The 15,781-nt window shown below is 36.0% G+C and overlaps 1 protein-coding gene across 2 annotated transcripts in view; it reads left to right on the top strand.

Moving 5' to 3' along the window:
- Positions 1-7,861, top strand: part of LOC145678631 (thiamine pyrophosphokinase 1) — a 33,856-nt gene extending 25,995 nt beyond the window's left edge. For both annotated transcript variants that reach the window (XM_081748997.1, XM_081748998.1), the window contains exons 4-6: positions 1,561-1,808; positions 3,148-3,406; positions 6,995-7,861. In XM_081748997.1, coding sequence (XP_081605123.1) covers positions 1,561-1,808; positions 3,148-3,406; positions 6,995-7,134 — 647 coding nt within the window. In that variant the 3' untranslated portion in view covers positions 7,135-7,861. The remainder of the gene's footprint in view (positions 1-1,560; positions 1,809-3,147; positions 3,407-6,994) is intronic.
- Positions 7,862-15,781: the final 7,920 nt, after the last annotated feature.

The following is a 15,781-nucleotide window of genomic DNA, read 5'->3' as shown; positions in this document are numbered from 1 at the left end:
CGGTTTCTTAATCGAGTTTTCGCATTTTCTACTGAATAAGCACATCATACTGAGTTAAGTGATAGTTTGGGTTTGGCTACACTGTATGTAGTTCTCCAGAAATAAGACGTACAAGAACATTTTTGATTGATATATACTGGATCTTTTGATTCAAAAAAATACGATTATTGTACTAGCCTTTCTACTTCCTGTTTAGCAGAAGAGAAGGGTCTTAAGATGAATCTTATTCTTGACATGCTGAATCCATATCAAATAGCCATTTTCACTCTTTCTTTCCGTTTTTGCTGTATGGAGATCAAACTTGAATCCGGAAGTTGTAGTAGATTTCTACCACTTCTGTGTTACAGTACAAAACTTAAAGTCGCAGATGAAATCTATTCTTGACTTCTGTTTGTATAAAGGGATAAATGGCGAGAGGAAACTTATTCTTTGGATGCAAAAATCCATATCAGGAAGTCATTCCTTGCTATCTCCTTCTATTTTTGCTCAGTGGAGTTTAATATTTAAACCGGAATTTATAGTGGATTTCTACCGATTCCGATTTTAGTAAAGCGAGATGAATAGAGGTATAATCTATTGTTTGAAAGCTAATTCAGTTGCAGAAAAACCTCATCTCTCTATGTATGACCGGATTTACTCTATGCCAATAAAAATTGAAATCGGAAATGGTTGTTTTCTACAACTTCCTGTTTGAATAGAAGGTCAATGGAAGAAATGGATCCTATTCATGGGACACTGAATCGATTCCAGAAACCTCTTCTCGCTATCTCCGACCATTTTTGTTCTGATCCTGTCAATAGACGGATGGACGACAGATATAACTGCTCTATAGGACTTCCATTATTTATGTATAGCATAGTATCAAAGTCTAAAATTATATTAAAGAATATTAGGAAAGAACCAGGGGTATAGCTAAAAATTGTAAGGACTGCAGCCAGTGGCGTATTTAAGGAGAACTATTGGGCTCAAGACCTACCCCAAAATAAATTTGTTAGTTTTTCGCATTCCACGTACAATGATAATCCTTCTTACCATTTCTAAGAATTTCATTGACTTCCCATTTTCTTATGCTCTGTGTTAAGAAATAAGTTCCTCCACCAACATATGAGTTTCACGTTTTTTACTATTAGTAGACAATCGATTAAAATATATTTAATTCTCAAACTCAGGTGGACAATTCCCCCCTGCTTCCTCGTGTTGTGCATAGCCCCCTTCCCGAAGTAAAAATCCTAAAGACGCTCCACTGACTGCAGCTTGACTTGACTGCCATGACTGGAGTGTTTACTAACTCATGTATCTATTTATTACTTTTTTAAACATTTGTGTTTGTATTCTTTTTGCCTTTGTCCTAAAGATAGACATAGAATAATGTTAGAAGTATATTGACTGGTAGTTGTGATTGTCCTTTGGAAAACAGTGAAGGCTTCTATCTTAAGCTACTTTATTTATAACAAGCTGTCCTGCACTTGACTATTAATATTAGAATACTTAAGGAATTTCTATAATTGAAAGTATTTCTATAACTGAATTAAGAAAATTCTTTTTGACTTGATTTCTTAGCACTTTTCAGAGTAACTGTCGACGGTGGAACTAATGTGTGGCATACATTTTGTAAGAAAGATGGCGTGAGTGTAAAGAACGATGTACCAGAATTCATTACCGGTGACCTCGATTCAGCTCTTCCAGAAATAGTTTCACAGTATGAATCGAAAGGGACTCAGGTCGTTCCTACACCAGATCAAAATGAAACTGATTTCACCAAAGCATTACGTCATGTGGCCAAAACTTTAAGAATACGCAATGCAAAAGTAAGTTACTGATTTATTGTTTCTTCTTTAGATAAATAAGTAAATAGATATAAAAATACACACTAAAGTTCTCAATAAATAAACGAGATATAGAACTGAAGCCAATTTAATTTTATCATGAGAAGTATCTTCTACTATCCCAGGGGCGAAAATCTAAGTATTGTTATTTTACATGTGTAAGATACTATTAACAACTGTTTCCATTTTACTATATATTATATTGTTTGTTTCTTCTGATTGTTTGAAGTTTAACGTTCCTTCTAAGCTCCAACATTATGTGGGTCATAAATTTACAGCTTAACGCAAAATCAGAATCACATATATGTAATGTACCATTACAGTTGAGAGTAATGGTATGGTTTTCAGCCGAGTGTCCCCACCAGGAATCGAACCCGGGACCGCTCGCAATAATGCTCATTTTTTATATATGTAGAATCTTTACTTTTATATCTTTTAGAGTAGGTGTTTTCAAACGTCCAATATTATTCTGATGTTAACTTTCATTTATTGTGCTTCTGGGAATACCATAATATTCTGTAGCTGACTTCTTGTTCACGTTTGTTTTCAAGAGATTTATGTATACAAATCCACCTAAATGATTTACTATATTTTTGTATGTGGAGTACTTTTCCTGTACTCTAATAAATCGAAGAAACTAAGCTTACTTGCTCTGTAACCGTAATTATAGTGTGAATAACAAAAATGTATGCTGAGTTCCATTTTTGCAATAAAGAGAACTCATCCTTAAAACTACATTACCTAGCCTATTTTAAAATAGAATCTTCCCAATCATTCCAATTCAAATTGACAACGAAGACAGAGGATTAGTCATAGCCAAACCATCCTGCTGAAAGTATGCCCTATTTTCAAATTTAAAATAGTTATATTATAAACAAGCTTCCAAAAGTGTGATTATTTGTTCTGTTTCAAATACTGGGATTTACGTATGTGCACCAACAAGGAAATCGAAGAGTGCATATATAAAATTACTTCACTCAACGTTGTAAACATGCCGTGTAACACTCTTGTTGCTTTAGAGCCATTTTAATAATGTAACAGATGTCTTCTGTTTTCTGTATATTTCTGTACTGACAATGAGATGTTGAAGTTGATAAAACTAAAATAAATGCAGCAAACATTTTCACCCTGTGGACATTTTGAGGACATATTCACAACAATTGTAAACTGAAACAGTGATATAAAACGCCTAAATCGTTCGTTCGTCATTTTTCTTATAATAATGATAGTGCATGTTGTTTAATAAGTTAGGTAAATACTTATAAATTTTTAAATGATGCAGAAAACTGCCCGCTAAACATTTTTGTTTACTTTTTCAAAGGTGGATGGGATAATCGCACTTGCTGAAACTTCAGGACGTTTCGACCAACTTATGGCGAACATTAATACTTTATATAAAGCAGAGCAAATTCTAGATGTTCCAGTCTATATACTTGCTAGCAACTCGATGACTTGGTTGCTGTCTCCTGGAATTCATCGTATCACTGTAAGTCGACAGTTGAAGAAAAATTGGTGCAGTTTAATACCAGTTGGAAGACCGTGCGAACATGTGACAACTCAGGGACTCAAATGGAATCTAAGTATGTATTTTTAAGTTTTTTCTTTCTTTCTTTTTCTTTTTTTCCAAACTTCTGAGTGTTTTGCGCAATGAAACTTGTATAGTGAGTAATTTAAGTTTCAAGTAATTTAAGTTTCTGTTCAAGTAATTTAAGTTTCTGCGTGTAAAATAGTTAAAATGTCTTAATTAATAGTACGTGCGTTTCTGAATAATAATCAAGTTATTTGAACATTATCATCATCATATTCTTCTCCTATGGCACTACAGCTCTTAGTCGAATTTTCACGTCTATTAGAAACTATCTTCACGTTATGCGATATGCCACATATGCATTCCAGTTCTGTATTCTACGAGCTTCTCCCCTATATCAGGAGCATTATATTCTTTGTTATGTCCCACCGCACTTTTCTCGGTCTATCCCTCCTCCTTGTGTTCTTTTATTATCAGCTGAGAAAGTTTCCTTCACTACTCTTTCTTCCACTCTGATAATACTGTATGTCCTATACACTAAACAGCTAAGTTTTATGAAGATTACTGTGTTAGCATTTCGTAGCTATTATATAGTGTATTATATCTGATATATTACATATTTTCGTCTGTTTTTACCGCTTGATATACTTTCTTTAATATCTTCCTTTCAAACCTTCCAACAATTGCATTTCTTCTCCGCATAATCCAGCATTTATATCTATATGTAATCCAAAACGTTCAGAATTTAATTTCAAATTGGTCCTTTTTATCTTCAAATTGATTATCAATTTCATCGTTGCATCGTTGGCCGCATATTGCCAAAATTCTCTCACAGGTGATCATAGCACCGAATGGTCCTGCTTCTCCAACACGAAGTAATTGAGTGAAAGGGACGAAACAATATGCTGTTAAGCTGTTAACGTGGATTGTGGTAGTGTTACAACATGGCTAGGAGAAATTTGAGTGACTTCACACGGGGAAGAATCGTCGGGAAGCTGGAACAAAGGCGAAGTATGACAAGTGTGGCTTAAGAGTTTGGTATTGCCTCCAGCAGGGGGCAATTGGAGAGGAGGAGTGATGATTTTCGAAAGGGGTTCTGTTATTTGAAATACAGCTCCATACATATAGATTTGCTTATTCACATTTAATATATTTATAGTAGCTAATAAAGTTAGTGTATGTAAAGAATTATATTTTTCTGTAAGTATTATGTGCATCAAGATGCGTGTATTCTCAACTTTGCATGTGTGTCGGTCTTTAGCCCCCTTCTCACCTTGAAAAAAAAAATATTGCGGGCGTTTCTGCCCACATCATTTGTTTCATGTGCGTGGGGAGCATTCCGAACCACAGAGAAAGGAAAAGTGGTCGACCACTGTCAACTAAAGCAGAGGACGACCGCTACGTTGTGAAACAGACAAGAAAGGACTGACGTTAGCGGGAGGAATTGCAAACATTTAACACGGCTGCAAGTTGCCCAATATCACACTCTACAGTGGCGTGTTCACTGCATGGGGATGGTCTCTTTACCTGTTGGTCATTGAGTTGTATTCCGTAACATCTGCACAACAGACTGCAGTCTGCTATTAGGTATTAGCGTGACACACTGACATGTTGATCGTTTATTATAAGGATTCAACCAACATTACAAATCTCGTAACCCATTAATTGGAAAGACTTGAGAAATGCCTGGAAAAAAATTTTGGGTACTTTTTGTAATTTGGATACAAAATACAGCATATTTATTTCTAAGCAACATTATCTTAAAATATCTGATCGTGGGTTGTTAGTAAGCAATATAGCCTTGTAATATGGTCGGTTATAATTGGAAATATTTGGTCTAGGAATTAATTCGTGCGGTTGGTACGCACACATTGAAGCTGTAGTACAAACACAAAATACATAAATACCTTAAGAAAAATATTGTCCATCGCTAGCCACCACTTTCGCCCATCTGTCAGGCAATGTACGGATTCCGTGGCGAAAGAAGTCCTCATCCTTGGAAGCGATCCAGTCAGAGACCCATGTTTCGATATCTTCTGAAGAAGTAAACCGCTGTCCAATCAAATCGTTGTTCATGCAATCGAACAAGTAGTAGTCCGAAGGAGCAACGTCTGGTGAATACGGCGGGTGGGGTAAAACTTCCCATCCGACATTTTCTAAATAGGTTTTGACCGGTTTTGCGACATGTGGGCGAGCGTTATCATGTTGAACAATAAGTTTATCATGTCTGTTCTCCCATTCTGGTCGTGTTCTGGCCAGAGCTTGCTTCAAACGCATTAATTGTCGTCGATAACGTTCTCTATTCATAGTTTCACCCGGTTGCAGCAGCTCATAGTACACCACACCTTTCATATCCCACCATATGCACAGCATAACCTTTGCACAGTGAATATCTCGTTTTGGTTGTGATGGACCTGGTTCACCTGGTTTCACCCAGGCCTTTTTTCGTTTAGGGTTCTCGTAATGGATCCACTTCTCATCACCCGTAATAATTCGATGCAGAAACCCCTTTCTGCTCTGTCGTTGAAGCAGCAATTCGCAAATGGTTTTTCGTCTTTCAACGTCTCTGTCTTTCAATTCATGTGGAACCCAATGTGACATCTTTTGAATCATTCCCATGGCTTTCAAGCGTTTGGAGACTGTTGTTTGATCAACGCCTAATGCTGCTGCAAGTTGTTCCTGCGTTTGACACGAATCCTGCTCGAGCAATGCTGTCAATTCTTCGTCTTGAAATTTTTTTGGCTGTCCAGCTCGCTCTTGGTCTGCCAAGCCGAAATCACCACTTCTAAACCGTGCAAACCACTTCTGACACGTTCGCTCAGCTAGAGCATGGTCACCATACACTTCCACCAAAATACGATGACTTTCAGTCGCACTTTTCTGCATGTTAAAGTAATGCAGCAGGACACCCCGCAAAAACACTTTATCAGGCACAAATTGCGCCATGTTCACTTAACTACAAACTGGTGTTGTTGACGCTTTAATCCACTGCCCTATACTACGAACGATACACGATGACAGGGGTTTGCAACACATGTGTGGATACACGGAACTGTGGGACGCTCCGTTCGTTGCGCCATCTCTTGTCCACCCGCACGAATTAATTCCTAGACCAAATATTAGCAGCAGTTCTGTTGCAATATCTTCTTACAGACCAAGAAATCACAAATGAAACATACTTTTACATAACTCGGGAAATAAAGCTTCTGCAGTACTGACTTTAACTATTGATGAACATTACAGCTATCTAAACAAATCGCGGAAGTTATCCATCATGCGTATAATACAACAGAAAGCGATATTGAATGTAAACAACAAGGGCAAATAAAAGTTTAGCAAGGACGCACGTACTGACATGTTTGCCTATTATAATTAGGATTATTACGTATTTTCAGTACTTCAATAGGTAACCATTGAAAGAAAAACAGATACACGTAGTATTGTTCACCAAACGTCATGACCACAATTGAGGAACTACTTGATTCAATAAAATAGCAGACTTCGGTAAAGAAATCGAGCGAAAGCGGCAATGGAAGTCGCGATGTCGTGCCGAGGACTTTTAATGTTATTTATGTATTTATTGAATTCATGTGATTCAGTTATCTGTATAGTGGCATAACATCGACTTTCTTGTTTTCAGAAAATCAGAAGCTAGAATTTGGAAATCTAGTGAGTACTTCCAATACATACAGTGATGATGAAGATAGCACAGTAGTTGTTGAAATAGATAGTCCTCTAGTATGGTCAATGGGAATCAAGGAAAGAACAAATTCCATATAAAATCAGGTTGATAATAGTAATAAGTGTATCTTATTCCAGATACTAGTGCAGTGACAATGATAAGTATTTTTTTAAGCTTGCAAGAACATTCCTGTTTTTGTATTATCAAAACCATTTTCTTATTATTATTTTATGTACTGCTCTTTTCTTTTTTCTCATGGTACACTATCATTGAAAATAGATTATTTCGTTCGTAGTCACTCAGTTGTTAACATTTTTATATACTGTTAGTTCATTGAATAATACGTAAAAAATGTCTGTGTATTAGTTTTAACTGTCTTTTTGTGATTCCGATACCTGTTTGATATTTGTCCAGTTATGAGAGAAGGATTTGTGATAGTGTGAGTCATATCTATAGAACAGAATTTATTTTTGTACATTAAGCTTCACTTATGCATATTGGAAATTTTAATATTGTTGATGAATAGTAATTTCAGATTCATTGTTCTTAACCTGGGACACGTAGTAGAATTCTAAAAAATCTCAAAGTTTAGTGTTGTTAGTATTTCGATGTAGTACTTAGTACTAGAAATCAGGTAGTACTTATTTTATGTGTAGTATTTTATTTACAGTATTATGTGATGAAGTTACTATTGTTTGTTTTGACTCAAAGATTGATATTATATGTTGCATTTCATGTGAACAAATGTAAAGGATGATTTTAAAATAATTATTATCATGGAAAATATATATATATACAAGTTTGAAATATACTCTTTATTTTCTCTGTTTGTTTTTTCTTTCTTTTGTTTAAACTAGAAGTAACTTCTCGAGATGATTTTATAAAAAAAAATAAACCTACAATACACTTTCGAACAAAATTTGTTGAAAGAGTTTAAGACAAAAGTAGCAGGTCAGTCAAAAAGTTCCCGGAATTTTGTTGCAGCTCTTTATGACCACAATTGAAGTACACATTTACCTAATTGCCTTCAAAGTAGACATCTTTGAAACACACACACTTGTTCAACTGCTCCCGCCATTGGTGGAAACAGACGAAAGACTTCTTTTGAAATCTTCTGAAGTTCAGCCGTCATATTGGTTTTGATCGTCTTCTTCGGTAGCGAAACGGATACCATTGAAGTCAATTGTACTTTGAAGCATTGTCACCGTAAACTGTTTTAAGGCTTTCGAAGTCTTTGAATTAGATTTCCCCAATTCCCACATGAACTTGATGTTTGCGCATTGCTTGAACTGCGACATTGTGCCAACTGCTGATCACGCGTTCCTCCGTCCAGCTTACACTACTTGTATACTGCTTGTTATAACCTGTTCACACTTGGTCACATTCTTAACTAGACAACCTAAGGACTGTACTGTACAAGATTGATTGTGATTGCGTCACAAATACCAAAACTACAACATCTCGGAAACTTTTTAACTGCTCTGGTATAGTAGTTGTTCATATTTATATTCCTTGCTGGTGTTTTCATCACGAAAAATTTGTTTTTAAATTGGTGTCCAACGATCTAGGTTTTTTTAAGAAAAGAAACAGTAATAATTCCTCTATTTAAAAAAGGGATCCAAGTTAAAATACACATATCTTGAATAAAATATCACAGTAGTATTTATTCTCTAGTAAAGAGGCTTTCAAGTGCATACATCAAGGGCCGCGGTGGCTCAGTGGTAGAGCGTTTACCTCTAATGCATGAGATCCTTCGTTCGATCCCGCTTCTTACCAAATGAATTTTGTGGTGAACAAACACCGTGTACCGTACGCGCCTTTGGCGTGGGAGACCCGGGTTCGATTCCTGGCGGGAGCTCACATAGTTCGAATTTCACGTTAATCAGTAGGTCCCGTCTCATATGGCCTCGCTGCTGAAAGGGACATTAAACTCAAAATCAACTCACATTAGGTAGCTTGATTTTAACAGTGAAACGCAACGCTTGTATATAGAAATAGTCTGAAAATAGTAGTAATAATAATTCGGTGGTAGTAGTAAAGTTAGTTCGGTGGTAGTAGTGGTGGTGGTGGTGGTAGTAGTAGTACTAGTAGTAGTAGTGTGAATAATAATAATAATAATATGATGATGATGATGAAGAAGAAGAAGAAAATGTGTCCGCTTTCATTCTAAACACTGGTAATTGCATTTTAAAAGATCGTTTAACATGGAGATGTTCCATTCTTGTTAAGAAAGTGCGGACATGTAATGGGTTAGAAAACTTCTTCGCGGTTAGCGTAGACCCGGATTCGATTTCTGGTTGGAGCTCATGTGCGTCCCAATCCTTGGTGTGGTGGAAGGAATGCTAAAATTCGTTGCTGTTCAAGAACAGCATAGCAAGACATTCAAATAGTAATGTACTAGTAACTTGGTTATATTTTCACCATTGGACTACAGGTAAAGAGAGCTAGATTTTCTTTAATTAAAGAAAGAATCATTTGGCAGAATTTTACGATAAAGAATTTCCGTGAACGAACTTCCTTATGTTTGGAAGTTGTGTGATCGGCATATTTTTCCTCAGATAAACACCTCAGTGAGAAACGGTACATTCTTGTTTCCAAAGATATGTTACTAGTTTTCGTGATAATTGCATTGTTTCTTTTGTTGTTAGATGAAATGAAAATTATTTTTATGTTACTTCGAGAAACTACATTTAAGAAAAGAGTCTAGGAATAAGATACTAAACACATATACGCCCTCCCTGTTGATCTAGTGGCTAGCGCGCGCACCTTTGGAGCACAAGATCCCAGGTTCGGTTCCTGATTACAGAGCTTTTGCATGCATTACAGTGGTTCGGATTCCACCTTTCACTGTAGGTGCACATCTCACATTGCCTCAGTGTTGAAAAAGGACGCTAAATTTTAATACTCATAGAAACAAGCAAGTCAATGTGAAGAATCAGAGTAATAATTTAAAAGTGTTCAGTTTTTGCTTATAACTAAATGCGTATTTAAAAGAGGTTTATAAACATGTATGCTCCATTACATTTCAGGAACTAAAGTTAGGTTATTACGTATGAAAGAAGATTCAAATCTCAGGAGATTTTTCACGTTCAGCATAACTATAACGATACATGCACATAGAATATGATAGATAGATTCTTAGGGAAAGTTTTCATGGCGATGTACTGCGTTACCTTTTCCGCAAGGTTATGCAATGGTAACATGTTACTTTTTATGGTGAAATGCTGTAATGATGAGTCCCATTTTATAATAACCTATCAAAGACAACCTACAGACACAGACAGGTAAAATTCACATTATTTTCTTCTTTAATTAGTTTTTCAGGTTTATTTCTTACTTCAGGTAACCTGTGCTCCTACGGGAAGTCAAACCCGGCACCGCGCCCTAACTTTCACTTACATGGGAACACATGTGTAATACAAGACAAGAGCTAATATTGTTTCAGCATTTTTAAGTTATTTTTAAGTAATCATAGTTCTGAAAATTAACAACATGAATAAAAAGAAATGTAATCTCTTAATTAAAACTTATTATTTACAAAATAATAATAATAAATAATAATAATAATAAATAATAATAATAATAAACAATGCTATCTTTATCTATTAGGAAAATATGTTTCTGTCATACATTAAAGTATCTTAAGTTTTCATTTGATCCCTCGACCTTGATCCAAACGAATAGCACAAAAATCTAAACGTAATTAGTAACGTAGGACGTAACCAGTATACCTGATTCTCAGATACCTAACTTGGAGTCTTCATTCCAGCTATAGTGTAGAGCTTCCTCGTGACTAAGCGGTTAGCATACGCGCCTCTGGCGTGGGAGAGCCGGGTTCGATTCCCGGTGGGAGCTCATGTGGTTCGGATTCCACGTTAAATTGTAGGCCTACGTTTCATATAGCCTCGCTGCTGAAAGGGACGCTAAACTAAAAATCAAATCAAAATCAATTCAGCTCTGGCGTATATGAGCATGTTCCTCAGTTGCCGGTAGTTTTACATTAATTGAACAAGCTTTTCCTGATTTTTTCCTGAGGGCGCACTTATTTTGGCCGTTCCCGCATAACGACATACACAGCTACCAACAAAGAATGATTAGCGACAAACTGCAAGATCTACCACAGTGATTTCCCCCCTCATAGTTAGGTAACTGGAAAGCAGGACGACAACAGGTGCACTATTTGTAGCTCGACTATTTGAGGGAGCTAGCATTACCGACTCGCAGTAAACACGACTGAAGTAAACGCATTAAAAAAGAAAAAAAATGAATAACTAAACAAAGTCGAAATGCATTCCCAGATAGGCATGTGCATAGTGTTTTATGTGGTGAAATCACTCTGATTTGAACTACCTGAGAATCATTTAAAAAGAAATTCTCTAGTAGTTAAGATCTGAAGTCACTTTCTGATCAGCGACACTAGACTTTTCATATGTATTTTTATGTGTATATTGTAATGATCTACACGTGCTTCCAAGAAACACCACGTGCTGCTGTCTGTAAACAACTGTAGACGATAATCAAGAGGACGTCAACAATCGTCAAGTAAGTAAGATCAATGAAGTCAGCAACATTGGAGGATGAAAGGAACTATAGAACTGCAGAAGGTATCAATCTTTACTGATTGGTCATCGCATCCACTCTTTAGGACTCTCGGTCTCTGAGAGGTACCTACATACACTCCTTGGCCACAAGAGCCTTGGATCCTATCACCCTCTGGATTCCTGTAATGTCGCTAACAAACCACCAAATATCTAAGAAGAACTTAGTATTTGAGACTGTAATTATTGTACATAGGAGGAAGTTTTATAATAAAAGGTGATTAAGAAATTTCCGTGTACTATTTTAACCTCTGCCCTAAGAACTTTACATAGTAGAAGCGTCGGCGTCTATTCGAGAGACATTTCGTTTGGACTCTCCTACGGGACGCTATTTTTAACAACAAAACTGGACTTAAATTTTTTCCACATGCGTGTTACTACTAGTATCAGTGCATGCATGTATTAGTGTATATTAGTGTGCTGTAATGAGACATAGTGCTATAGAAACTGTATTATAGAATCCGTGTTGTCGAGAAACATTACTGCATTATTATTATTATTATTATTATTATTATTATTATTATTATTATTATTATTATTATTATCTTAACAATACAAATTAGTTTCTTTGGCTGGCAGATATTTATGCCGACAACTCGTTCAGGCAAGAATACGTATTTGGATAATGAAGACAATATGACAGGGGCAAATTCCCGACTATCTTTTAACATGCCCCGTTTAACATATTATTTCGGTCACATTACAAACTATCCCGATCGTTTTTCTTCATGTTGTTCGATGGTCACACTCCAATCGTGATCACCCGAAAAGAAAAACGAAGTTTTACTAGCGTATTTGAAGGAAGTAGCTCTTGATTGCAATGGTATAGTCAAAATCAATTTTAAAACCTTACGAGCAACTAAACACACACACACACAAATAAAAAAGCTCATTATTACGTCTAAAGCAGAATTTGAAATTTTCCAAATTCCATAAAGAAAAAATAAACTGATTCAAGCATATTTTTTGAGGAAATTAAAGAGTAATTTGTCCACTCATGCCAGGAGCCACAGAAGAACAGAAAATTCACTTACCATTAGAATTACAACGAAACTTCTTACAGAACATAGCTCTAGAAACTTTTCAGACAGCACAGAAGTTACAAGAGCGTCTCCCTTCTCTGGAAGCAAAATAAAAAGAAGGACTACGAGAAATTATTTCAGGCATTTTTTTCTTCTTAGGCAAACCTCACCGCCCTACAGCATTTCCTTTAAGCGAACTTTATTCGCAAATGCAATACTCATCTTTACCCTCTACTTTGCCACTGTAGAACATTCTCCCCTTCCCCCCTACAGTCATCTACCGCTTAACAACAGCAAGTATCTGAAGTTTCAATTTCAAATCCCCACCAAATAGATCAAAATCCACTCACGTCGTCCTCATACCAATCTAACCAAGATAGCAAACCAAATGCCCGAAGGTCGCACAAACTGCTATGAAGAATAATTTTAAGCTCAATAATGGAGGAAGACATCGGCAGAAAAACGATCAACAAAGGAATGACGCGAAAAATACTGAAAAGGATAGTTACAGATAAAAACTTCAAGCGGGCGACAAGATTTCTGTATGTGCTGTATGTTACAAAAAAGACATGGTGTTCTCTCCTGTTGAAATAACTCTCAAAATTCTAACTTGGGAAACGCATAGGCTGGTTAGCAAGACATAGTCAACTCTCACAAGCAACTCAAGAACAATCAGTGTGGGCTCCAGAGCAAACATCACCGTCACAAAATGTGAACGACCACCATACTCAGGATATATGCTTAATGCGAAACAATTGAAATAGTACAACAGAAGTTTCCAACTGCACGGAGGAATTTTTTTTTCTTAAGCGATTGAAGAGAAAACGTCAATTTCGGCACGAAAGATAATACATTATTACTTAGCGTCAAGGTTAATTCTAACAATCTACCAGTGATTATTGACGCGGACTCATCGCTGTCATTGTGGTCTAAGAAAGATTTTCCTTCAAATTGCAAGTTAATATCATTTAAAACGCGCATTAAGAGCATAGCTAAAAGTCATTATATTGAAGTACATAGATTTTATTAAGTTTAAAATTGGAAGCACTACTTTTTCACACTATTTCTGCATTATAGATGGCGATTTTAGTCCGTTTTTGGTCATTTCCTTTTTCGTCTTTTTCCAAAATCGACTTGCAGCATAATTCCCTATCACTATACAAAAATCCAAGGAAGCCTACTTTTTCACAAGAACATAGGAAGACGGAGGAGATGTTATGGACCATCATACGTTCAGTGCACCTACAAGCCAAGCAAACGTCTTCACGTCTCGTAAAACTACTGTACCAGCAAAATCACACTTCTTTTTTCCGGTGTCGATTATCAGAAAAAGGAAAATCATGACGCAGGATTCTTTATTGTTTTCTAGCTACAAACATTACTAGAAAGATATACATTGGAAGCAATAGCAATGAACTCTATAGTCCGCGTCACCCGAATTGGCGTGTGGCATCAGCCAATAAGCTCGCAGTGCTCTGTTACTAAACCTTCAGGGAGGAATCTAATCATTCATAATTGATTTCGTTTGTATTTGTGGACAATTCTGAATGATCAAATTCCTCCCTGAAGGTTTAGTAACAGGTCACTGTAAATTTATTTAACTGATGGCACATGTCAATTCGGATGACGTGGACTATAGTGGCGTACTCGGAGAACAACAGAAAAATTTTCCTTCAAACAGATGAGCAAGAGAAAATAGAAGAGAGACAAATTTCGAACACAAGAAATGCAGGAAATATTAAAACAAACTACCAAAATGTTCAACATCGATTTCTTTGATATAAACCTTCACTTATCAGAACATGAAAAATCGCTGTACACAATTTATTGTACATTTCTGGTCATAGAAACCTAGACGGCGAAAGAGAAACTAAGCTCTGAAAAAAATTAGACAGCGTGTCTATCGGTCACGAAATCAGAAAACGGTCATGAAAGTCAAAAATGTCACGAAATTTAGCTTTTGGTTCACGATTTTTTTTTATCTAGAGAAATATAAGTACAGACTGGAAAATTTTGTTCTATAAAATGTCAAAATTCACTATCAAAAATGTTTTAGTTAGCTTTAGACGCTGCCAAATCGCAAGCAAAGCATGCTTCTATCGCATGCATGAAAATTCGGGCTAATTCACACCCAAATTCGTTCTCGAGAATGTTATGGTTTATTAAAGGAAAGGTCACGAAATTTCATTTTGGAATTTTAGTAGACACCCTGCTACATCTTTGCGTTCTTCAAATCTGTACTTACAGGTAAATTTATTTTCCCTCCATTCTGCTGCAGAGTAACATGTCCATTAGAAGGAGAGATTTTGACAATCTGGACTTTGCCATCAAGTAAATATGTAATTGTCATATATGACAAGATAAAAAAAAAAAAAGACAAAAACGAAATGAATTCAAAATCTGGCTTACTGGGTAATGCAGAATTATTGCTTGTGCGGGGTGTAGATCATCAAGGTAATAATATACACAGATGAAGAACTTCTAGAATGAACTTTTTTGGTGTAGTGTTTAGCATAACGGAGTCGCGTGCATAACTTCATTTTAGCATAGGTTCGAATCCTGTTTACTAAAAACTGTTTTCTTTATCGAAGAACCTGCGTCCTATTGCAAAGAGTATGGATGTAAGGAAAGTACAAATGCCACAGTTATGTAATATAGTAAATTACATCATACACATTAAACCAAATCATAAAGCCTTCTCCTTTTGTCTCTAATGTATATTCTTGAGCCGAAAGTAACATATGAAGTGTTCATCTAGTTCTTCAGCATTTCGTGCAAACGAAATCATCGTGTAAAAAAATAAACAGTCACAATTGTATCTAGTTTTAATCCCAACCAACGGAAGTAATTTGGTTGGCCTGTAGAAAATACATACTCTGACTCAAATGCAAGAAAACATTTATCTTGTACAGAATATTCCAAATGAAATAGTGTCTAAAGATATATAATAGATTCATCGTAGCGAAATATGTGAATTATAGACACCAAAGATTATCATAGTGAATTAAAGAAAATAATCATCAAACAAATGATGATACAATATAACTTGTAAATATAACTTTCTCTTTGTAAATATGACTTAAGAGACCCTCTAGGGAACAATGACGTAATATAGGAAGATGTAA

The sequence above is a fragment of the Thermobia domestica genome, chromosome 2 (genome assembly GCF_964235325.1).
Source record: "Thermobia domestica chromosome 2, izTheDome1.hap1.1, whole genome shotgun sequence".
Classification (NCBI taxonomy): domain Eukaryota; kingdom Metazoa; phylum Arthropoda; class Insecta; order Zygentoma; family Lepismatidae; genus Thermobia; species Thermobia domestica.
Note: the sequence above shows the minus strand (reverse complement) of the source record. Positions and strands in the feature narration are given on the sequence as shown.